We start from the raw sequence: 27,658 nt of genomic DNA on the forward strand, positions 1-27,658 counted from the left end.
CATTTCCTCGCTAACTCGTTCTAATGTAGTTACGTAGTAATAATGTAACTACTATTAACTCTTTGCGACATAGTATCACACATATGTTATTCCTTTTCTAATATTACATATTACTACAATGAAAAGAACATCAGTCGATAAAAAAAAACCGTGGAAACATTTCTATTATTGACGAAATGTATTTTATAATTAAATAAATTGGAAAAATTTATCCCTTTTTAACACATATATATATATATATATATTAGGTGTTGGAATTAATTCGTAGCGTTTTTAATGAAAGAATGTTATTTATTTCACATGAGCATTAAAAAATACATTAATGAAAGTACTTCCCATCACTTGTAAAACGCTACGAATTAATTCCAACACCTAATATATATATATATATATATATATATACATACATACATATACATATATATATAAATGTGATTGTGACTAATCAACAATAGCTAATTAGCCGAAAATGAAGTCCGAGAGATTTTTTGAATCATTTTATGAATCTGAAATTAACCTTTGTACGAACGACATACCACGGCTTTCACCCGTGATGTCATGTTTGGCCCAATTTCCTTATCACGAGTCTCACACGATATTGTAAGCGAAAGGATTAATTATACAATATTTTATGGGAAGAAGATCCAGTTAACCTAACCTAATCTACAATTCCAACTTACTGAAGACAACCATATTCCTGGTTAGAAATCGACGCATGCGCACTAAAAATTGGAGACCACATAAAAAGTTAAGTGTCCATACTGTATGTATTTATACTGTGTCTATGGTCAAAATGCGAAAGGAATGCGTATTCAATACATAACTAAGTTACAACGTCACAAGTGAGGATCTGAGAATCGTGATCGAATGTAAATTGAAAGCAATTGTTTTGTTCCAATTCGTGCACATTGCTGCACTTTGTGCATTCTTGTGTACGTTTGTTAAGCAATTGAAAAGCATCTAATGTTATCTTAGAAATAAAAATAGCGATCTCGCGAAATTCTTTTTGTTTTTATCACAATGACAATAAATAACGAGAATGAATAGCTTAGGTTTAAATCTAATTTTAAGAATGGGTTGTATATGCACTAAAGAAATTATTACGATAAACTCAAGGAAATATAAAGTTTGTGAACACCTTGGAGACGGGCAAGTATATATTAAACAACTCATACACGATTATTTGTGGTTAAAAATATAATCTCACATGATTTATTGCATACATAATATATGTTTTATAACAGTGTGTATATAAATTATTTTTAAACAATTATATCTAAACTTATTCAATACAAGAAAAACAAGATTTTCTTTATGCAAAACAATATTTACAGTATCTTGTATAGAACAATAACTTTTATAGAAAAATTAATAATAGAAAAATTAATAATAGAAAATTAATAAAAATGTGTGACAGCTGGTAGCACAAATAAGGTTTACATTATGTTTCTAGTGGATTTAGCACAGTACTTTTAGTTGAAGATATTGTCACACATAAAAAATATGCTATTAAGAAAATTATTTGTCATGGACCAGAAGATCAACAATTAGCAACAAAAGAGGTTGAATATTATAAATTGATAAAACATCCAAATGTTATAGAATGTTTAGATTCAACTTGCAAAGGTACTGCAGATCCAATCGTGAATACAACAAGCGAAATATTAATTGTTTTACCATATTATCATGTAAGTAACTATGATTTTTAAAAAATATATTATTTCACATGTAATACATTTTATAATAAACCAATTTATTTTATTGTAATTTTAGAAAGGAACATTAGCTAATGATTTGGAACGACGAGCAAAGAATTGTGATTATATGAATCCTATAGATATCCTCAGCATATTTTTACAGATATGTGAAGGCGTAAAAGCATTTCATGAAGCTAAACCAGAACCTCTTGCTCATAGAGATTTAAAAACTGCAAATATAGTGCTTAACGATGTTGGAATACCTGTTATTATGGACTTGGGTACATTAAATTTTATTATGGACTTGGTTAGGTGGCATGAGTGAAAGCATGTGTGTTTGAAAAGAGATGAAACACTTTTAATGTTTTCAGGACAATAAATTATGTAGGTAAGATGATTATGAATAAATCAGATTGATAGGAGGATATAGAAGTAGAGAAAGTGTAGGAGAACTAAGCTATAAAGTAGGAAGGTAGAATAGGGGTATTAAAGGAATAGATAATAGAGAAAGATTAAGATTATAATAGAGAAAGATGAAGGTAACGAGAAGATATAAGTAAGGCAAGTAAAGAAATTAATTATAGATATATCAGAAAAGGACAAGAAGGCAGCATCTTAAAGCCATGACACAAAAAAAGAACTTAAGACGTAAAACTTAAGGAGTAAGTGTATCGACCAATCATGAGCTTTTTACAATATTACCTAAGTTTTAAGTCTTAAGCTGTAAAAAATTGACCAAATCACAATCAAATGTAAGAAAAATAATCAATTATGGTTGATCAATTTTTTATGGCTATTTACAAAAATGAAAAACTAATAACGTTATAAATTATATTAAAAGTTATAATTTAAAAAATAAAAAGTTATAGCATTATAAATTACTAATATAAATCAAGTAGTGTTGAATCAAGGTCCATTATGGATGAATCAGCCCATGAGATAAAGCCTTTTGGAGCCAAATACAAGATATTGATGTGCAATAAAATTTATTTATTCACATATCTTAAAGTTAAATCAATCAAATCAATCATACGTTTCGATTTCTGATCCTTTTCAATATCATATTCATTAAACGAAATCAATAAACTTCCCGGTGCACTGTACAATGATAATTAAAACATTAACTATATAATTATATAATATTAATATACTACAAAAATTAATTAATAATCTACTATATTAAAAATCGTAAAAATAAATTTATGGTTAGATCTTGATCTTACATGATTTTTGTTAAGAAAATTGACATGTCATTAAGGATCAAAACATATGATTGATTTGATTGATTTGACTAACTAAGATATGTGAATAAATAAATCTTCATATGTTTTTTATTTTTGTTAATTTCGAGTGTAACTTTAGGAAAATAATCATAAGATTTCATAAAAAAATGGGAAAATTGAAAAATTAATTTTCTTTTACTCACCTTAGATGTATATATCCTTTTGAGTCTGAAGCCATAAGAAATTGATCAGTCAAGTATTTTTCTTACATTTAATTGTGGGATTTGTGATCATTTAGAATATTAATTTTACGTCAATTTTCTTATTCTCTCATTCTCCTTATTCTTGTCTTTGTCTTATCTTGGTAAAAAATTTTTCATGCATGAATATGTATAAACATACATAAATATTCATAAACATGTATAATCATATAATATGTATAATCATGAAATATGTCCATATATGTTCATACATATATGTGTTCCATGTATGTTCCTCTTTCTTTTGTAAAATTATTTTTTAGTACAATATAATAGAAATAATAATAGTAATGTGAAAATATAAAAATGTAAAAAATAATGGTATAATTTTTGCATTGTTTATTTTAGAAAAAAACAAGTTTGGAAAAATGTAAAAAAAATGGTTTATATATAATTATACCTAAATAATTTTTTTATATTTCTTTAAACTTGATTTTTTTCTAAAACAAATAGTGTGAAAATTATCCTCTTAAATATTTTTTATGTGTTACATTACTATTATTATTTCTGTTGCACTAAAAAGTATTAGGTGTTGGAATTAATTCGTAGCGTTTTACAAGTGATGGGAAGTACTTTCATTAATGTATTTTTTAATGCTCATGTGAAATAAATAACATTCTTTCATTAAAAAACGCTACGAATTAATTCCAACACTTAATAATTTTATAAAAGAAAGAGAAATATATGAACATGTATGGACATACGAGGACATTGAAAAGTTTTGAGCCTCAAAACTTAATAAAAATGGCATTACTCGTCAAAATCGTCTGATACTACAATTATTTATGTTTTGCAAGATATCTGAAAATTATAGCCAAGTTTTGGATGCTTAGTTGTTGTTTGAGAGTCATTTGTGCCAGTCGATGTTAGTGTTTTCCTTCGATGAAAATCTCCGAACTTTTAGTTCTAGCAAACAGGAAGAAGTTATTGGGGATCAGATCTGATGGATACGGTGGATACGGTGGACGAACTGCAATTCGTAAATTTTTGTTATCGATATTCGATTTTTTCTATTTTTAAAATGATAACAAAAATACTGACATCGATTGGCACAAATGACTGACAAACAACAACTGAGCATCCAAAATAGCTACAATTTTCACAGGTATCTTACAAAACATGTACACTCAAGAACTTCGATTCTTTCTCTCGGAAATTTTCACAAATTGAAAAATGACCACTTTTCTACATTAATGCTCATAGTCCGTGCGCGATTAACGATACGACTAAAGCTGTGGTCAAAGTCTCGCTACAAATGCTTTAAAGCATTTTATGGATCAATTAGAAGAAAGAATTTTACAAATTAATCAGTTAAAAAAACACTTTGAAGCGTTTGCAGCAAACGCAATCGCGTTGACCGTACCCTAAATCTTACGTCCTTTTACAAATTTGACGTAAAAACGAAATAATCTGAATTTTTGAAAGTTTTAAAAAAGTAACCGAGGGAAAGAATCGAAGTTCTTGGATGTACGATTGTGATACTAGAATGATTTTGACGAGTAATGCTATTTTCAGTTGAGGCTCAAAACTTTTCAATCGAATCTCGTATTTCATATATGATTATATATGTTTATGAATATTTATGTATGTTTATACATATTTATATTCATGCATGAAAAATTTTTTACCGGGATATGTGACTGGTTACTCGCATGCGTATATATACATGCGTATGTGTATCAGGGAATGAAAAGTTACTTTTTAAAAGTAACAAGTTATAGTTATTCATTACCGAGTAGAAAAAGTAACAAGTTATCGATTTTTTAAAGTAACTCGGATTTTTTAAAGTAACTTTACAGTTACCGTTGCTTGAGAAAGTAATTTTTCGTTACTTTTTTGTTATTTTTTTTTTAAATTGACGATCGCCAATCACAGTGAACAGGCCTAGAGGCCTTCTCTAGTCTCAAGCGCTATGCACTATAAAAAATTATCGTGTAAAATTACAACTATTATACTGGATAATTTTGAGATCTATAATATTTGTACTATAATAGTTGTAAACGTCTACACGTGTAAATTTGTAATATACAAATAAAAATAATTTTCTTGTTTGTAATTAAGATTGTGAAAGTACAATTACAATGTGTATGTGTAGTTACAGAAACGATAATACGACAATACATTTCGCATTATATATTATACATTTAACAGCAATACGCGAAAAATTTCTGCTAATATTACTAAAATTTGGACTTACAGAAAATATTCAAAATATCCTATTTACATAATTTTTGTGGAATTACATAATTTCTGTAAAATTGCATGACTTTTTATATTTATAAGACTAATCGTGTAATCTATTTTACATCTATTATATGTGTAAATTTACGAAATTTTTTTACAGTGTAAGTAGCTTGTGTCATATCGTGTCCAATCATGTGCAAAGTAACGATAAAAATAACTGTAAAATTCGTTACCGTTACCGAAAAAATGTATCTTTGTTTCCGTTACAGTTATCAAAGAAAAAAAATGACGCAGTAATGTTATCAAAAAAATATTTTGTAATTGTAACTTCATTACAAGTATATATGTATGTATGTGCGCGCGCGCGCGCGCGCGCACACACACACACACACACACACATTTTATATATATATATAACGAATTACTTCCATTCCCTGGTATCTATTGCACATAAAAGAAAGTATCAAATTATCTTAAGGAGATATAGCGGCATTCAAATTCTATGATTTCAAAGTGCTATATTTTTATCTGAATTGATTTTATGTGAATATGGCAATGAAGATATTTGTTCAGAATCAAGAAATACAACATATCTCAAAATGGACCAATTTAACCGGGGTTATTTTTCCATGTAAAACGTGTTGGGTCCTTTACAGTGGAATGGAACAGCGCAACCAATCATAACTCCGCAGTCATTATTCTATTTTCTTTTTTGCGGTTATGATTGGTCTCGCTGTTCCGTTCCGTAAATTTCCTCTCATGGGATGCCAATCTAAGATAGGATATGTACGTTAGCCTAATGTTTCATGTGTCGTACGACAAAAATTTCAAGTTTGTTGATTGACTGCAGGATAGAAAGATCCGAGAATCTCTCTATCTTATTACAACCAATTAACAAGCTTAAAAAGCCTTGCCGTAATCTATGACACATGAAATATCAGCCAAAGAATATGCGATAAATGAAGTAGGAACACATTGCAATATGGGTAAAGGAAAACAAACAAGACAGGATATAAGCAGAGGAAACTAATGGAAACTAATTTGAAAATAAAAAGTAGAAAGTTAATGGTGAATAGGAACGATAAATATACAGTATTTAGATAATGTGCTCTTGATTAATTATGGCAATGGCAATGGAAATAGGAAGAGGCTAAGAAGAGGAAGAAGAGTTGGATACAAAGTAAAATGAGGAGACGTGGGTTAATATGCCAGACAAAGATGAACCAGAAAAAGAGGGAAGGGGGACAAAAATTTTACAAAAAAAGAAAGATATATAGAAGAAATTGCAAAGATTGACAAGAGTTTAAACAACCGTGTAGGGGGCAATGGGTTGAAAGGAAAAAGAAAATGAAAGGAAAGATATATGATGAATTAGAAAGAAAAGAGAAATACAAATTTACATAAGATGAAGAAATAAATTGAAGAAGAAGAAAAGGAAGAAAGGAATATTAGGAAGAAAATAAAAGAAGCATGATAAGAAGATGAGAAGAAATAGTACAAGGAAGAGAATGTTTGGAAATACATTGCTTAAAAAAATTAAGAGATCACTTTTTCTCAGTAAATTCTTGCCCGTTTTTAAACTGTGACTTCTCAGAAAATAATTAACGTAAAAAAAAAGAGATTAAAAGAGGATTTTATAGGGTAAATTCTCTACTGTATGGTACCTTTGTACAATTTTTACTCAGTTTAATATTCAAAGGCGTGGCTAGTTTTGAATAGGATCGCAGTTCAGATACCTAAAATCTTCAATTTGTAGTCTTCCATGGGCTAACAAAAAAATTGATGAACATAATCATCACAAAGTATGGACTTTCAAATAAAAAAAGACTTTATTCTATGCCGATTATTTAATGAGATATGATCATTTAAAGTGATCTGTAATTTTTTATGATTTCAACATCATTGACATTTGCGTATAATTTAATAAAATTAGATTGAAAAATCATCATTTTGATAAAGAATCAGCACTTCTCTGCACGAAAATATTCGGAAGGCTAATTCAGAAAAGAAATGCATGTTGAGACGAGCCTTGTGTAAGAAATATACGAAAAAAATCGAATAGTTACAAAAAGCACATTTTTCGTTTATAAAACGAAAGATATAGGATGCTTTCCAATTGCTTAACACATCTTAACACAAATGTACACAGAAATGCACAAAGTGTATCATTGTGCATGATTCAATTAGAACAGAATGTGTACGCTGTGCATGGTTGAGATCCGTTTCGAATAGTTAGATTAAATGTAGCTTTTTCTGCCTATATTAAATAAAAAAAAAAAATAAAAGTGCCGACCGACTTAACATCTTCATAGTCGTAGTAACATGTAATTGTCACTAGAAAACACAAGCTTACATAGCCCTCGACTGAGTATAGATGTATAGCGTTGTGTCGATGATAACGGACAATTGGAACGCAACTTGTCGCCGTGTATATGAAAGTGTCTAGGGATATTGCAATTGGAAAGCCATTGATTGTATGAAAAAAAATTCAGTATGAAAAATGTAGGTATTAGAAATATTTACAAAATGAGACATGCAACATTAAGATCGGTATATTAGTTAAGTAGAAAAAAAATAAAAACCGAAAAAGGCCTTCTTTTCACTCGCTCTCTGTTCATCGATTTAAACGCAAAGTTTCGAAATTCTCGTAAAATGTAGCCCTCGTGATGACGAAAAAATCTACCCCTGAACGAGACTGAAATGTTTATGAGTTTTTGCAAAAAACTATTTTTTTTACTAAAAACTTGTCTATAGAAAACTTAATTTCTTCAACTTTGAGTAGTCGCACATCAATTTATAGGAGCGATTTTTCTTTTTCAAGAGTTTTACTATCTCGTACACTTAATAACAAAACAATTTTTTGTAGTTAAACTATTTTGAAACGACTTTGAAAAGTGGGTATCTTTTTTTCATATAAAAAATGGAATAATTACGTTAATATACATCATATCAAATAATCATGTGAAACATTCGACAGCTGACATTTTTCTACGAATTAAAAAAAAAGATTAGCCTCCGATTATTAGGAGCCGAGATAACAATTTTTTTTTTATCACTAATTTTTAAGATTAAGAGTTTTGTCTGGTACCAATTTGTTAACGAAAATTTGAATTTGCTGTTAAAAATTTTCGAATTTTTTGTTGTCCGAAAAGTTTATTTAAAACCATTGGAAAATTGAGGAATACGCGCTGAAGTAGCGTGCCGGATGGGGTGGGGGAAGTCGATGAGCGGTTGAGTGAGGAAGACAGGGCCGCTCGGCGACTCGCGCGTATCTGATTTTGTGCGTTAAAATTTGCTAAAGTTACATTTTCTCAGCAATAAATTGACGTAGAAACATGATTTCCCTTTAATCTAGGATAGCTCAATGAGATGTAAATAAATAGTTTAAACAAATGTTTCATAAAGTAATTGTAAACATGAAATTTTTAGTTTTTCACATCTTGAATTTTTATTTTTTCGGTTTATTATTAAAAAATCACGTTTGAGTATGAAGTGTATGTCTGATTAACAAATTTAAGTCACATTAGCTGTGTTTCTTTATTTAATATGCTGTAAAAAGTGTTCAATTGGACAATTAAATGTACGGAATTATCAGTACAAAATGTTTTTGTGAATTTTGATTGCAAATATGACATATGTAAACAAATAATTAATAAATAATTTGCCAAATATTAGCGTAAGTATTGAACAGCTGTAAAATATACTTTTCCTATAACATTAACTTTCGCAAATATAAATAAATTAATATTATACGAAAAGTATATTTTGCAACTATGCGCATGCACGCACAGACATGATGTGCAAAATCCGACCAAGCAACCTTCCCATCGTGCACATTGGATTATGAAAATGTCGGTACTGAAATCGTAAAAAATCAGGGATTGCTTTAAATCACCATATCTTGCTAAACGATCAGTAGGACAAAATTTTTTTCCATTTGGAATTGCAAAGTCCATACTTCGAGATGATATCAATACTTATGTTCGTCACAGACAAATTTTTTGTTTGTCTGTGGAAACGTAGACGGAGACATCTTTATGGAGAATATGGAGCTTTCCATATCCATAACTGTAGATGTTGAATTCCATTCCCCAAATTCGGGGTATTTAAAAAAAGTATATTAATTTGTGACAAATAAAAAATTTTGAGTAATTTGATAAAAAACAGTATTTGACTAGGGTGTATACCATATGTAAAAATATATTTCGCACATATAATAAAAGAGATAAAGACCCGTATTCAGAACGCGCTTACAACGATGTTATCGATAAAAGCGCGTTCTGAATACGGGCCAAAATGTTTGTGTTATTTTGAAATTATTCCCCTCCTCTTGTTTGAATGAGATACTCTACACCCAGAAGTCAAAAGTCTTCATTCCTGCGCAAAGAAGAGTGCAAATTTCAAGATTTTAGATATCTTATATAGATTGTTATTCAAAGTTCACCACACTTTTGAATATTAAATTGAATAAAAATTGAACAAAAGCACCTTATAATAAAGTTTGCCTTGTCTTACTTAAAAATCTTTTCTAATCTTTTTTTACGTTAATTATTCGCTGAATTTTAAGAATGATCAAATATTTATTGAGAAAAAATGATCTAATTTTTTTTAGCAGTGTATAAATAAGAAAGTTAAAAAAGGTTTAATAACGAAATAACACCTGCAGAAGAGAATGGAAGAGTCACTTCACGGAGATATTAGGAGAATTGGTATCCTGTTTGAGTGATAATAAATATAAAAAATATAATAAATATAATAAATATAAAAAATTGGGGAATCAAGAGGACACGGAGATAGATAGAGTGAAGAAAGAATGAATGAATGAAAATTGGAGGTCGTACTGAGACAACGAGTAGGAATTTAGCTGTATGTATGTATATGAATAAATAAAAATTAGAACTAGATAGAAATAAAGGGAAAAAGATAAGATTTTTAAAGAAAGAAAAGCCAGAATTAAAAGAGATAAGGAGAAGATAAGCAGAGGTATATTGTAGATACCTAAAATAGGAATAACGCGCGCGTGACAAAATATTGTATACACATTGAGATTGGTATGTTAGATTTAAAAATTAGTTAGCATAAGGTATAAATGGATGTATGAAAATAATGTAAAAAGGGAAACCAAATCACTTTCTCAGTTTGTTACGCTAAGGTTCTAATATCAAATTTTATTATATTTAGTATAGTTAGTAAATATGTATGAGAATTTATCATTAAATATAAGATAATTCTTTAGGTTCTGTAGCAACTGCTAGAGTTAAAGTATGCAGTACTCAAGCTGCGCGGACTTTACAGGACTTAGCAACTGAAAGATGTTCCATGCCATATAGAGCTCCAGAACTATTTAATGTTGAAAGTTATTGTATGGTTGACGAACGAACAGATATCTGGGTAAGAAGCATTTACGCTTGCCTTAATGTAAACGACATATGCTTTGAATGTGATATGTATCTTTTTTAGTCATTGGGGTGTATACTGTACGCATTATGTTATTTTAAATCTCCTTTTGATACTGTTTATGAACGAGGCGACAGTGTAGCTCTTGCTGTGATGAGTGCGCACGTAAAGTTTCCAGAAGATACTCCATATAATGAGGTTGTAATCTATTATATATTATGCTTCTTAGGTCTAGCCATTGTTAGTATCTCATTTCTCTCACGCTTCATAGATTTAAATTTCAAAACTTTGTTTTTTTTTTATTTTGAATATTAATATGTGAATTCATGAATTGGACACAATGAAGCATCTTATAAAATGTAAATTTTGAGGATTTCCTTTAGCTTTATTTTTAATTACATTATTAAACGTTTAATGTTCAACATTCCATACAGTACTGCATATCCAGAATGTTGCCAGAACATTATATTTGAAATCTGAAATATTCTGATAATAATTTTAGAAATATTCCGACAATGTCAGCAGAATGTCTTATGTACGCACCTGGCAATATTCTAGAGACATTCTATATAATATGCTAGAAATGTTCTTTACTATATAGGGTGAGTGAAAAATCTCTGAAAAGGACCAGTGAAATATCTCGAAAACTAAACATTTCCGAAAGAAATGTTTTCTACAAAAATTGTAAGGATTTAAACTATCTATTTACTGATCTGATTAATCTGACTTTGGATGACATCGCCAAGGTCAGATCAAGATCATATCGATTTTTTTTTAATGGTACATCCTATTTTTGATTCCAGAATCTAATAGCTAGTATCAAAAGCTTTTCAAAACACTGTAATAAAATTATTTTTAAATCAAATAACAAATAATAGAATTCTTAGTTTTTTAAAAGATAATACAAAGATGTATAGGGCACATAAGAGTCAATGTAATTAAGTATAAATGTAAGAACTATAATATGATATATTAAATCTAAAAAAATTCTATAAACAATATATTGTAAAACGCACATGTTACATTACATGTTTCGGCTCTTGGATTAAGCCATCCTCAGATAATACAAAATTCATAACCTTAAAATTTATTTTCGTCGTCATAGAAAAATCGTGAAAATTTTCCAATTTAGCAATATTGATGAATACTTCACGGCGACCATGAATTACTTGCAAGCGATTTATTGACCGAGTGTTTGGAATTTCTCTCTCATGATATTTTAATTAAAAAACATATTTGTTAACCAATAAATAAAAATAAAAAATAAAATTAAAATCTGAATAAAATAAAAATCTTTTAAAATGTTATCTACTTATAAATTCTGTAAAAATCAAGTAAAAACATTATCTCAATAAAACACCAACGTGATCGCAGTTATCATTTCTTAAGAAGAAATATTTCGTTAAAATCCTCGGAACAGTTCCTTTCTTACACTACCGTTTCATCCTGTTGTGACAATAAATCAAGCTCCTTCATCCACAAAATTAATATATCCGAATCCCTTCTTAAATAATGAAATTTCATCTTCTCTTTCCTTTGCCAGAAACAAATGGTTTGTGAATCTCTCTTCTGAACATCCATTCCGAACGATGTGCAGAGTTTTTTACAATTTGATAAGAACTTTGTGTTATCAAATAGAAATAAAAAAAAACATCATTTTTGACTGCATTAAGAGTATAACACTCGAAAAAATTGTCAATTGTTAAAAGGATTGATATCACAAATCATTCTATACCCATATTTAATAACCTAGTTTCCTTTCTTCTTTTCACAACCACTGACACAAAATTATTAGAATTAGAAACTGTCACAAAAGGTTTTTCAAAATTAAATCCTGACATAATATTCACACATACTGACAAGGGTAATGTCACTGTAGCCCTTGAAAAAGATTTTTATAAACATTAATTCTATCAAAACAATCTTACATTGATTATTAATATACTAATAGGGAACGATTATCCCCTCAAATTCATTTTTGACACAATCAATGTTAGAGTCAGAAGCATTTAGCGTAAAGGAGCGGTAGTACGTGATTTCATGAACAAGAATGATGAAACAAGGGATGTTACATCATGGTTTATTGTGCCTTTTGTACCATCGATAACAGAGAAATTCAAAAAATTTAATAGAGAGGATATTAAAATTTCATATTATTACTCGAAATAAATTGAGTAAGTTTATTAAGGTACAAAAGGATGTTAATCTATTAATTGCCTCTCAGATAGTGACAGTCAGCCTTACCGCTAACATATCTTTCAAAAAATTTTTTCTGAAAGATTCGATTTGTATAGATTTCAAGTTTTAATATAATGATAGACTGTGTATTACATTGTATTATTACTATCTGACTGCTGTCTCTTATATTTTACACAATTTTATGATGAATTTGACGAAGTATTTTGTTGAAATGATAAACAATCACGTTGATGAGTATTTTATTGAGATGATGTTTTTCCTTGGTTTTTACATAATTTAAAAATAAATAATATTTTAAAAGATTTTTATTTTATTCAGATTTTAATTTTATTTTTTATTTTTTATTTATTGGTTAATAAATATGTTTTTTTAATTAGAATATCATGAAATTCTGAACAAACAGTCAGTAAATCACTTGCAAGTAATTCATGATCTCCGTGAGGCATTCATCAATATCGCTATATAAATTGGAAAATTTAATCATAATTTTTCTATGATGAAACGAATTTTAAGATTGTGAATATTATCTGAGGATGGTTCAATTCAAGAGCCGAAACATATAATGTAATGTGTTTTACAATGTGTTATATATATAGAATTTTTTTTATACATTTACCCAATAAACGAGAATGGATTGAAATGGATTCAAATTTTCAGAAATAGGAATTCATGAATGTTAAAATGAATCCTTTCCAATCTTGAATGCATTTTTAAGAATTGCATAGAGCATATCTCTATGCCTTTCAATCTAAAAATAATATTGGGTCATTTAAAAAGTATCCGCGGTTTTTTGTCACTAGATGGTATTGATGGTCATATATCGGGCAACCGATTGTGTCAAACGAACGCGCGTCTGAAAGATGACATTTTAGGTTAGATTTTTTGTAAACAAAGTTTGGTGATTCATCAATCGTGTCAAAAGTTATATTGGTTTGAAAATGAGTGAAATATCTGAAGAAATATGCTATGTGATGCTTTTTTACTACAAAAAAGGCAAAAACGCAGCACAAACATGCAGACAAATTTGTGAAGTTTACGGCGCGGATGCTGTAAGTGAACGCAGGACGCAGGAGTGGTTTGTTCGATTTCGTTCTGGAAATTTTGATATCAAAGATCGACCTCGCTCTGGTCGGCCAATCACTGAAAAAGTCGATAAAATTTTGCAACTGCAAGCAAGACTGGCATGTGAGCTATCAGGAGATAGCCACTGCACTAAGAATCAACCATATGACAGTTTGGAATCATTTGAAAAAGGCTGGCTACGCAAAGAATCGATGTTTGGGTGCCACATGAATTAACGCAAAGAAATTTGATTGATCGAATTTCCATCAGCGAAACACTACTAAAACGCAACGAAATCGACCCATTTCTGAAGCAAATCATCACAGGCGATGAAAAATGGGTGAAATACAAGAATATTATTCATAAAAGATCATGGAATAAGCGCGGCGAACCATCACAAACCACTTCAAAGCCTGGATTGATGGTAAATAAGGTGATGCTGTGTGTATGGGATTGGAAGGGAGTCGTCCATCATGAGGTGTTACCACATGGCCTAACGATTAATTCAGAGCTCTGCTATTCACAACTGGATAAATTACAGGAAGCGATTAAGGAAAAACGATCAGAATTGATTAACAGAAAAGGTGTTGTCTTCCATCATGACAACGCCAGACCACACACATCTTTGATGACGCGCCAAAAATTGAGGGAGCTTGGTTGGGAAGTTTTGATGCATCCACCGTATAGCCCGGACCTTGCACCGTCTGACTACCATTGTTTCGATCTCTACAGAACTCTCTTGATGGAAAAACATTGGTCGACAAAAGAGCTGCCGAAAATCACTTGAAAAAGTTTTTCGCCGATAAACCACAAAAGTTCTACACGGATGGAATTATGAAATTACCCGAAAAATGGCAAAAGGTTATACTTGTAGATAATAATGGCCAATATATACTTGATTAAAGTTGATTTTCAATAAAGAAAAATTTCATTCAAAAATTGAACAAAAAACCGCGGATACTTTTTAAATGACCCAATATTATAGTATTTTGTGTGTGTGTATTATGAATGCTGTTCAACTCAAAATTGTGAATAGGAAATGCAGTTTTTCAATCCAGTTGAATAAAAAAAAAGTTTTTCTTTTAGAATGGACTATAAATGCTACTTAAATTATTCAAAATTATAAATAGGAAATTTTTCGTTTTAATCCAACTAAGTTAAAAAAAGTTGTAACGTAAAAATAATTGAATTATGTTCTTTTGTTTTTATTTGATTAGAAGTAAAATGAATGATCGATGTAAACACTCACAAAGCAAATCGAACACAGTCGGAATATTACGCTGATCACGACGCGCGACGTCGGCCAAGCAAGATTGGATTATCCGACACTTACCCAATGTTGTGTCATAGTAATGTAAATTGTTTATATTTTATTATATCTGTTAAATAATGATATTTTTATTATATCTATATAATTTCGTGCACTGGTTTAGCTAGTTGTAATTGAAGTAGAGAATGAATAACACATTTACCAATTGAAAAAGTGGTATAGCGGATAACGTAAAAGATTCATAATCCAAAGGTGCCAGGTTCGAATCCTACTAAGGTGCGTTTTTTAATATCAATTTGAAATAGTTATTTTCAGGTATAATTATTATAAATTGTTATAAATGTCTTAGGAATAAAATTTGTAATCCTTAAATATGTTTTTTTTTTCGAATATTAAACTAGTATCAGCTCGGTCCAATCCATTTCAATCCATTCAATCCATTTTCAGATTTAAAGTACGCATTAATAAAATTTTAATTTATTTTAATCCATTCTCGTTTACTGGGTAATATCATATTATAGTTCTTACATTTATACATAATTACGTTGACTCTTATGTGCCCTATACATCTTTGTATTGTCTTTTAAAGTTATTATATTTTTTTGCATTAAGCATATTTCAAATTGTAAGGTTTGAAAGTCACAATACCGCCAGCATTAGCATTATGCGAGATATCCGATAGATGGCTAAAACGTCTTGAATGTTATTCAAGATCATGTTCTGAATAATATTTGTTAAGATCAAGGCCAGAGATTATGGAAATTATACCTTTTATTTTTATTTTTACATTAGAAATTAATTTTTACGTAAAAATAAAAATAAGAGATATAATCTCCTTGGCGACGCCACCCAAAGTCAGACTGACTAAATCAATGAATAGACTATTTAAAACCCTACAAGTTTTGTAGGAAACATTTCTTTCGGAAATGTTCAGTTTTTGACTATTTCATTGGTCTGGAACTTTTTACTCACCCTATATAATACACAACACGGTTTAGAAAGTCACCACAAATCATCAGAATATTTCAAGTGTCTTTTGAAGTATTTTGACGATCTTCTGATACAGAATATTTCACTTGAAATATTTCTGCAAACATCTAGAGATATTATATGTAAAATTTCATTTGAAATATTCTATAGACATTCCAATTGAAATATTATATTTGCAATATAGTCTTAATGTTTTGAGGACGTTTTAAAGACATTTCTTCCATTTTTCTGAACGATTTATATGTCAGGAGATACAGTAGTGTTTCGACGCTAACACAAACACAGCGACATTACTGTGTTTCCTTTACGCGAGCCCGCGAATTACGGGGCACTAAAATTATTGGGTCTCAATAATAGCTGAACCGATCAGTTCTACGTACGCTCAATCGATTATCATTTGGATTGTGTAATCAAAGTGCTTATATTTTTTTCCTGCGTGTTCTAAAGGCGGAGATATTGCGACGCAAAGTCCCGATATGATACTCTTCTCATTTCATTAAGGTCCGTATTCATAGTCATAGATCGATCCACGATTGATCCCCATTTCAGGCAAGCTAGATTTGAACTAAAGTTTGAACCAATCAGATTTATTAAATCGTGATTTGAGAAATGAAAGACTGATTCAAACTTAGCTCAAATCGGATCTCCGATTGAATCACGACTATGAATAGGATCCTAAGATACGTCATCATTATTATGTATATGTTCATATTCATGATCCAACCGGAAAGAATATAGGCAGAATGTTGGAAGTTTTGGCGTGAGGAGCGCTATTGTTATCATTACCGTCATCAGAAATAGATTGCAAGACACTACGATCTATGAAATGCACCGTGCACGAAACAAAGCAAAAAAAAAGGAGGGGGGGCTTTGTGGTTCATCGTTCACAACGCCGTGGTTCTAGATTATAATGACACACATGCGCACACATGTTCATATACAGAGTCTGATAAAAAATTCATCATGTTTGTCTCGATAATAGTTACAGAAATGGAAAAGACATCTATTATCAGAATTGTAGGATAAAGGGGATATATTTTGATAATTTTGGGTAACCTTAAATGTCCTTAATTTTTATACTACTATTACAAAATTTTTTTTAACAGGAAGGGATAGTTTTTATTTGTTCTATCAATGGTGTTTAATGAGCTGTATAACTTTGCATTAAAGTATGTTTTTAAAAATTCAATTATTGTCGGGATATAAGCTAAAATAAATCAGACTACTATTCATCATATTGATTGAGACGTCTGTAGTTTTCTCAGAAAGTTTCTAATTTTTTAATCGTGAAAGAAGGGAAATAATACAGGACCACTCTTACCGATCCGTTTTTGGAAACGTTGAGGTTTTGCCTTGTAACTATTCGAAAACTAGCACGTTCTAAGATGTAAATTGGAATTGACAAGTATACAGATTACGCTGCGAGTAAAGTTTCTTAAAAATATTATATTCCCATGAAGGAACTTTTGATATATTAATGATTTACGGTAAATATAGACAAAATGCTGCGTAAGCAAACTATATAGTCTGACTATACTGTGCGCTTTCCAAACCATCATTTCGTAAGAGGAATTTTTATATACAAATTTTGGCGAATTGAGTGCGTACTACTGGAAGTGTCAAGGTTCAGCCAAGATAACAAAATGTTGTTACAAATGAAAACGTGTCTATTGTCGTATTGGCTGCAGTTATTACAAATCCACATGTCTGTACAAGAGATATTGCCCGATAGAAATATTAGCTAATCTTCAGTGTCACGCATGTCAGGAAAAATAAGTTCCATTCATATCGTATATCGGTACGAAGTCTCAGAATTTTTATTTTAACATATCCAGTTCTGTACATAAGCTCAAAATAAATTACAAAAAGATCTTAACTTTTTTCGATTTGTTTGTTGTGGTCAGATGAAGCAACATTTAAGAGATGGAACCATTAACAGGCACAATTTGCATTATTGGAGATAGTATATTGGCAAAGTCAATTTACATTGAATGAAAACTATGGATCATCAACAAAGTATTAATATTTGGGCAGGAATTATTGGCGTTTGGTTAATTGAACCATTCTTTCTTAAGGAATCTCTAAACCGATGAGAGGTTTGTTCATTTTCTTAGAAATGATCTTCCGAATTTCGTGGAAGATATTCAACAAAATACTCAATGAATTTTCAACAAAATACTCTAATGCAAAATTATTCAGTTTATTGATATCATCGATGGACCGAGTAAAAAATACCCCTTCCTAAAAAAAAAAGTTTATTAGTAGTAAAAACCAAGGACATTTAAGATTATTAAAGATCATTAAAGTACGTACTTCTATTTATTCTACAATTTTGATAATAAGTTTTTTCCTCTATCTCTAACCGTTTTCGTTAAACGTGAACTTTTTATCAGACTCACCCCGTATGTGCATGCGTGCGAGTGCGTGTGCGCATGCGCGTGCGTGCGTGCGTGCGTGGCCAATATACAAATGAAATATTGGGTTATCTAAAAAATATCCGCGGTTTTTAGATGACCCAATAATATAAAGTATTACTCAACTGTGATAAGGGGGCGAGCGTTAGTCGGCAGCTAGCATTTTTTTCGAAAAGAAAGAGCGTTCAGGCGGATGGCACGTGGCTCGTAACTTGTTAACTTACACGACAGCCATTAAATCGGCCGCTCAAAATTTCTCAAGTTTTCACGCGCAATCCACCCGACGCCAGGACATCGTAATTAGCAGCTTTACAAATATGACAACGTTCATCTCATCCATGGTTCCTTGTACGATATCCATGCAACGATTATCTGGTTTCGTTTTTGGTGAAACTCTGGGAAATCGTGCGTCCTCTAAGTTTCAATGATTCGGCCATGTCGGCCAGGAGTTTTCTGCAGATTCATGTAGGCTGTTCGGTCCCCCTCTAATCGGGGATTACGCGCCTATTGGTCCTTATCAGTCACGCGATCCCGCGAATCGCATAGGTCCTCGCAGGCAAATCCTTGTGCTTTAGGGCGCGTAATGCAATTGAAGAAGGACTCCAATGTCGCCTGCAGCCTCTGGGTTATTCGGGCTGGCTTGGAAAGTCCGGGGAAACTTCACCACCGGCTCTGTATCGGGGTATCTTTATCTCCAATTGATTAGAGTACCTATAATAAAAGTATGGCCAACAGGATAACAATCGATGATTGGTTCGCCAAATTGAGGCAAAAGCGGAAGTTGTATATCTGTGTGTACTATCAGTGTACATACAGTGTACACCATTTATACAGCTATTTACACTAGAGTCCTATATATATAATATAGGATTGTAATTTACACTCCGATTCTAAAAAAACTTTTTATTTGGGCCCATTAAGAACAATAGTATTGCCAAAAGATTTAAAAAATCTAGTCAGGTATACAGTTCAATTCATTAAAAAGAACCTCAATATTATTTTCACAAAAGCCGATAAAGACAATATCACTGTAGCTTTAAACAAGATTAATTACATGTCAGAAATTTTCGAGATGTTAGATAATACAGAAACGTATGTCAAAATAACGAAAAATCTTATTAACCTCTCACCAGAAAAATAGAAGAAATATTATCCAATTGGAAAAAGAAGGGATTTATTACTGACCAGACTTACAAATAACTGCTTTGCATGGATGGCATCCTTCCTAGAGTTTATGGTCTTCCGAAGGTACATGAATCAAATTGTCCTTTTCGGATTATAATTTCTTCTCCAAACAGTCCTCTATATCCGTTGGCTTCTTATTTGCATGAAATAATTGCAAAAAAAGCAAAAGTTACATAAAAAATTGCTTTCAATTAATACAAAAATTAAAAGATACAGTTTTAGATAAAGACTTGATTTTGATATCTTTTGATGTGGTTTCATTGTTCACCAACATTCTGAACATTTCGGAATTTTCAACATTTCGGAGTTCCAACATTTAGAACTAGCAAGGGAAAGTGTAACCAAGAGATGGAAATATTTTAAGAGTGCCGTCAATTTCGGAAAAAGAATTTTTAAATGCACTAGATTTTGTTTTAAATTCATCGTATTTTACTTTTAATGGGGAATTTTTCAAATAAAAAATTTGGTACTTCTATGGGTTCACCCTCTATCTCTGATCATTGCTAATTTGATGATGGAGGATCTGGAGGTGAAGACATTGGAGATGTAGGAATTTCTATCCCGTTTTACTTTAGGTATGTTGACATTGTAATGGCCATATCCTCCAATGAAATTGACAAAATACACAATTTTTAATTCCTTACATTCGAGCAAACTATAGTTCACAATAGAAATAGGGGGCAATAGAATCAATTTTTTAGATTTGACAATCATCATTAATGAAGAAAGAAAATTAGAATTTGATCGGTTCCACAAGCCTACTTTTTCGGGACGTTATTTGAATTATCTTTCCTCACATCCAATTTTTCAAAAAAGAGGTGTTATAATGGGAATGGTTGACAGAACCGTTTTACTTTCGAGTCCGAAATTTCACTATAAGAACATTAAATTTATATATAATATATAATATTAAGTCAATACTTTATTAAATAATGACTATCCGATTGACTTTATTTTCAACACTATTAATTCGCGTTAAAACTATTGTTTTATAAATTATTGACGAACCCAGTCAGAGAAAGAAATGAATAATGGAATCGATATCGAATCCGATGTCGATTTCATTATCACTGGGAAGGGGGATAATGACACTATTGCTACGACCAATAACGTTCGTTCGCGAACGAATGTTCATTCATGGTTCATTCTACCTTATGTTTCAACTGTTTCTGAGAAATTCTTTTCCATTGTCAAGAATATAATGTGAAGTTATCTTTTTCTCAGTTTGAATAAACCTAATAGATCCATTAAAGGACAAAAAGACATTCTTCCCAAATTTTCCAATAAAAATATAGTTTACAAGATCCCATGCAAAGACTGTGATGCATCGTTGGTCAAATCGTAAATTAGGTATTAGAATATCTGAGCATCGAAACCACATAAAAAGTAGTAATAGAAACCAATCACAGAACATCGATTTCGTTTTAACCATGATTTCGATTGGGAGAATGTCCAAATTCTTGACAGGGAAAGATTTCTCAATAAACGATTAAATTCCGAAATGTCTCATATCTACAAAAGAATGAACTTAATTTAAAAATGGACACGGAGTGTTTGCACTCGTATGCCTCCTTATTGGATATGTTTAAACACAATTGACATTCGAACTTTGTTATATGGTTGACATTCTTAGTTGTATTTATGATATAAAGACAAGAATATGCCTATCCACAGGCTGTAATCACGTGATAGTTGAGCGACCAATCAGAATTGTTGACAAGTTACATCGTGGTAAATTTGAATGTATTATTTATTACTTACAGCGCTACTTACCTTCCAATATATTTTAACAAATACAAAATATATGAAACACAAAATAAATATTAAAAAACAATATTATAAATACAATATTATATATACAAAAAATAATATTTAATATAAAAAGAAATATTAAAAATATATAATATATTTCAGAAATTTACTTAATCCTCAAGGTTGATTCGCGAGACCATGCAAAAGAAAAAATATTTATTTATATCTGTATGCTCTGTGCTATGTCGGTTTGATTAATAAAACATTATAAAATTGCTGTTTTTATTTTAGTTTTTTTAAATCAATGTCTCAGAGATCAACCTCAATAAAAGTGTCGTTATCTTGTCTTAGTGCTTAAGGGTTAAAATATTATTATTAAATAAAAAATATATTTAAAAAATGTAATATTTAATGAATATTTTTTACTTAACTAGCTCTCTAGGTTATGAAAAGTGTATCATTTTTTCAAAAATATTTTCCCCATAATTTATTTAAAACCAAGAATCAAAAACTTTTATGCATTTTATAATTTGATTAATTATTATTTTATTATATATACTAATATTATTAATTAATATTATTAATAATTATTTAGTTATATTAGTAAATAAACCAAGGAACAACATTCATTATTTTCTTATACTATTTATTATATTAGTATCACAAAATACAATCACGGGAAGAAGCAATTTTTTGCACACACATTTCGAAAATACTAAATTTCTTATTGCTAACGCTGTCTCAATTTCTTAAAACTTTATCTTTGATAACGGACAAACTCGATTTGCACAGACTTCACGTTATTTAATGCAAACTACTTCATTTTTTGGAAATGAAAAATATTTTACTGGAAAATTTTTCGTTTTCCGATAATAATTTTTCCAGTCTTTTACTGCACATTTCATTTTAATCTATAATCAAATTATGACTATGAGTATGTCTATTTACAAAATACAATCATTTTATAAATTTTAGACGATAAATTTTAGATAAATTACAGACATACTCATAGTCATAATTTGCGACTATTGCTGTTCGCTCACAACGCTTTAAGCGTCGTTTCATCCTTGTTGTTTATTAAATATTAAACAAGGACAAAATCACTCGAGGCTGACGTAACTTGTTGACAGTCACTTGTTTATCCCCTCTTTTCTATATCTGCGTACCGGATAATCACCGAACGAGCATATCCTTATTTTTATATCATTGTTGTATTTATTTCCAATGCTTGTTGTTAATCCCCTTGTCACATTCTAACGTTCAATTTTAAATGACCCTGTTGAAAATTCTTGTAAGTTTTTTGTACCAGATTTTAAAAGAATTGTATGTGATCAATCAAGATTACTAAATGGACGTACATGATCATATACGAATCTCATATAATTTATTCATGAATCTCATCAGTAATCTTTAATGATCTTAGGAATCTGAAATGAATCGTACACGACGATTTATATCGCAATGAAAAGATCTTGCCTTAGCCTTATAAGAAACTTTTAAAAAATAGTTTCTTTATAGGATTATCTAAGCATATGGTATTAATTATTATATATGATTTTGAAATATTTCATGAAAGATTATCAGTCTTAGAAAACATATAGTTACTAGAAATAATTTATCTTTCAAATTGGTAAATCTGACATGAATCGTATACAACGATTTATATCGCAATGAAAAGATTTTGCTAATCTAATAAGATATTCTTAAGAAATAATTTTTTTACATGATCGCTCCAAAATAATAAAAGTATCGATCATCCCACTAAACGAAATGGAATTATTGAATAAACAGAAACTGGATTGAATATATGAAATGAAAAAGAATTAAGAAAGATTAAAAAATTTGTTAGAATACTGAAGATGAATGAATAAAAGATCGAAATGTAAATTATCACTGGCTTAATGAACTGATAAATCATAATTTCGCTATAATAACTGGCACAAGCATTTTATGCTTCTTTCCCAAATTGATTTAATCGAGAAGCCGTTATTCAATTTGTATAAAAAGAATTAATTTTTAGCCAAAATGAATTCTTTTAAATCCCAACTCCTTGCTTGTCCCATTCTGTTTTATTTACTTAGATACGAGCAATAAATCACACAAAATTCTAATAGTATTTTTGTAATATTTTCATAATGACACTCCAGTTATATTCTTGCCAGATTCACGTTCCATGCGCGCAAAATTCACGTAACCTGCGCGTAAGATTGGACTCAAATTCATGTAAGATACTTATAAGACTATTCATATAACATAGGTGTAAGATTCATGCAAAATTTACCTACAGGTATCGTATGCGATATATTCTTATACGATCTTATATGTTCCTGTCCGAAATTCGCATGTGAAAATTTTCTTGGAAGATTTCACAAGCATTTTTTTTGTAAGAATTTGCAGCAGGGACGTCATATCGTACACGAATTCATATTACGAAGAACGATATGTATCTAATATACAGTGCAACTTTCATTTAATTGTATAATTGTGAATCGTTATTTCTTTATTTTTTCGTTTTCTATTGAGGTGAGTCATTTAATTTTATTATTTGATGTTTTTCTTGCTTTATAAATAATAAAATTGATGTAGCGTAATGAATGTTGCATTTCTGCCAATGTGACTGCAAATGACTTGCTCTTAATGGAAGATTTTTGGTTTTATATTCGCTAAGGAAGACTCCAAAGGGAGCCAAAAGTTCGAAATATTATAAAATGAACTATCAATTGAGGATTATCTGCTTCTCCTATCTCTTCACTTTTATATCAGCGTATAACTCTCATTAGTCTCATCTGAACTTTTATTTTTTATTTTATTTACACTGTCTAATTTACATTGTTTCGAACGAGTTTTCTGTGTGTCAGAGATGAGTTGTTCGTTTGCTGATCATTTTATTCGGCGAGTCATTCAAATTAAGAAAAAGAAGAGGTGAGTGACGAATGGATTGCAGTGGATTTATATATTTTACTGAAATAAAAACGTGAATTTCTTGTGTAATCATTATAACTTAACCTATTTGTTACTTAACCTATGTGTTTGTTGATTACATTAGAGCTACAATACCTGGCTGTGTAACAAGTTATTGCACAAACTCTATCAAAAAGAGTTTTAAGACATATCGTTTTCCTCGAGATCCAAAAAGATGAAAAATTTGACGACAAGACTGATCTTCATATAATAATTTAGTGTTATGTGAAATTAGTAAGAATTTGCTTTGTGATTTTTTAATATAAATAAATTATTAAACGATGTATATTGTTCCAAGTACATTTTAATGCAAAAATACGGACTGAATCGAAGATTGGAAACGGCAAGTGTATGCTGAAAAAAGATGCTATTCCAATTGTGTTTGGTAAACTCGTACTTCAGGATATACAGGAAGATGCACATAGGATATATTGATTTATTTTGTATTATTATGTAATTTTATCATCACTGATAATATTTTGGATGTAAATTGACAAATTGTATATATACTATAATAAAGTACTACTATGTATCTAATAAAAAATTAAATATACTCCTAAAAGAGATAGTTATATAATACTCCTAAAATCCTATTTTTAAGCTTATTCATTTTAATAGTATTTATTTTTAAACAAATTTCACTATCATTCTATTTATATTTACCTCTGATGTCATTCTTTTTTAATTTATTTATTATAAAATCAATCAATGACTACATTTACATTCCCTTAATCGGATTTAATAACATCCGTAGTTATGAAACTGACCAATAATCGTTCCATTCTTCTGAGGAACAGCTATGATAACAATTTCATAATTATGTATGTCATTAAACCCAATTAAGGATACTGTGTAATCATTGGTTCTTTCCGTTTGCGAGGAATGATCTCTCAGCAGATAACGGTTACGTTCTGCTAAACGCACCCGTTGTTATATGTACAATTTCAGTTTTACACTTCAGGTTATGTTTCAAAATTTACTATCAGTACAAAATATCTATAGTTTACGTTATGTACACTATAAATTTTAATGACAGATAAATTTTAGAACATAGCAGTTTTATACTTCACATTTGAAAATGCGCGCATGTTTCGATGCGTTTCCGATTTTGTCTTCGCGTTGGCCGTATCTTATTATACAGGGTGTTTTTTTAAGCCCGATAAATTTTTTTAAGCCCGATAGAACTTAAAATTGTAAAAACTAACACAAAAATTAAATTATAATCAAAAAATTTTTTTAGTCGAAAGATCAATGCATGGCACTAACATTTGAAAATGATTTCGGGCATATGGCCACCGCGGCTGTTTAATTTAATTTTTTGTTTTATTTTTTACAATTTCAAGTTCTATCGGGCTTAAAAAAACATCCTTTAGGTCCTCTACTTATAAGTACTCTACGACTGATCTTCCTCAGTCACCTGGCGTACTTGGAGATTTTCCTTCCATAATTAGTTTCTGCAATTTGCATACGATATAACAAATAGAACGGCATCGCATTACAAAAATATACGAAATTATACGACCTACGTGTCCAGGTTCCCGGGTGAAGCGGCTGTCAGTCTATTATAGTACTTTCGTCGTCCTTCTTTACGTAGTAGTCTTCCTTCTTCCGGTGGTGGATGAGACGACAAGATTACAAAACAATAATTTAGTCACCGAGCACGGTGGCTGAATTATTGTATCGTCCTCCGTTGGCGATACTATACCTAAATGCGAGACTAACAAAAAAAAAAGTTCTCAACAAATAAATCAACTAAGCGAATTATTAGCGCTGTAGCGCACATCCACTGGCGTGCTCGCCCTCTGAACTGGGAGGATACAAGATATCCCGCAGACGATTCGCGATAATAACGGATAAAAATTGTCACACCACAATATACATATCGCATCACTCGAAAGGTTGTCAGAAATATTTTATATGAAATCTTTAGAAAGATTTAAAAAAACGTCTCCAGAATATTTAAAAAAAATTGCAAACGTAATATTTTAAATGGAATGTCTCTCAAATATTTTACTTGCGATATTCTGAAATATTTCAAATACAACATCGTCAGATTATTTTATATGAAACATTTAGAAAAATTTGAAACGAAATGTCTTCTAAAAATAATATTTCAAATGAATAGTTTTTACAATTTTGGATCATAACTTCTTGTTTTTATTTTTATTATTGAATAAACCAATGGTCGAAACGTTTACTTATACTATATTTGTTGTACATGATACTATAATAAATTAATATTTGCGCATTTATATCTCATCAAGGCTATTATTTTTAACGAGAGTCGTCTGAAAAGTTTTGAGCCTCAATATGAAAGTGGCATTACTCGTCAAAACCATTTCAGTATTATAATCGTACATGCTTTAAAAGATACTTGTGAAAATTGTAATAACATTTTTATGATCCATTTTTTATCTTAAGTGGAAGGAGCGCGCAATTTGAATATATACATACACACATATACACGTATATCCGTGGACACACACACATTCAAAATCTTTGTTTTATTCATTTTTTTAAATATTTACATCTCTTTTCATGGACATACTTCTATTAATACAGTATGAATTTTTTCATAAATGAATTATATGTTTCTGTTTTAGGATATGCAAAATCTAATTTTGTTGATGTTAAAAGTCGATCCTATGGAACGTCCGTACATATATAGTGTAATAGAGAGTGTGCACGATACTATCGCCAAATTGAAAGCATAGTCGCATATCATATTATGACGTAAGATATTGCAATGACTAAACCACACGTTTAGGAAAATATATGTAACATTCAATTGTATATGTACAAGAAAGCAGATATAAAATGGATGCAATTGTGTACAGTATTATACACTGCCTATAAGCAGTATAAAAGATACTATGAAACGCAATACATTTTACAAATGTAAAAAATATTTCAAATGATTAAGTAAAAAAATAAGAATAAAAATAGTAATGAGAAGAATGAAGCATCATTTATAAAATTTTTGATAACAGGACTCACAAAAATGAAATACATTCCTTATATTTTATAATGTATATTTACAATATAATCATTTTATGTAGAAGTG

At 30.1% G+C, this 27,658-nt stretch overlaps 1 protein-coding gene and 1 long non-coding RNA gene across 2 annotated transcripts; both read left to right on the forward strand.

Annotated features, from left to right (window-relative positions):
• The first annotated feature begins 538 nt into the window (after positions 1–538).
• On the forward strand, positions 539–27,552 carry LOC105143190 (serine/threonine-protein kinase 16). Its single transcript, XM_087412096.1, has 7 exons — positions 539–600; positions 686–747; positions 1,603–1,688; positions 1,774–1,978; positions 10,601–10,755; positions 10,825–10,959; positions 27,198–27,552. The coding sequence occupies exons 1-7, from the start codon at positions 554–556 to the stop codon at positions 27,306–27,308; spliced, it is 801 nt and encodes a 266-aa protein (XP_087268222.1). The 5' UTR covers positions 539–553; the 3' UTR covers positions 27,309–27,552.
• Positions 1,985–7,649, forward strand: LOC147907799 (uncharacterized). Its single transcript, XR_015546997.1, has 2 exons — positions 1,985–2,085; positions 2,282–7,649. It is a non-coding gene; the product is annotated as an uncharacterized LOC147907799 (long non-coding RNA).
• Positions 27,553–27,658: the final 106 nt, after the last annotated feature.

The sequence above is a fragment of the Acromyrmex echinatior genome, chromosome 12, assembly GCF_024713525.1.
Source record: "Acromyrmex echinatior isolate Ae372 chromosome 12, ASM2471352v2, whole genome shotgun sequence".
Taxonomy (NCBI): Eukaryota; Metazoa; Arthropoda; class Insecta; order Hymenoptera; family Formicidae; genus Acromyrmex; species Acromyrmex echinatior.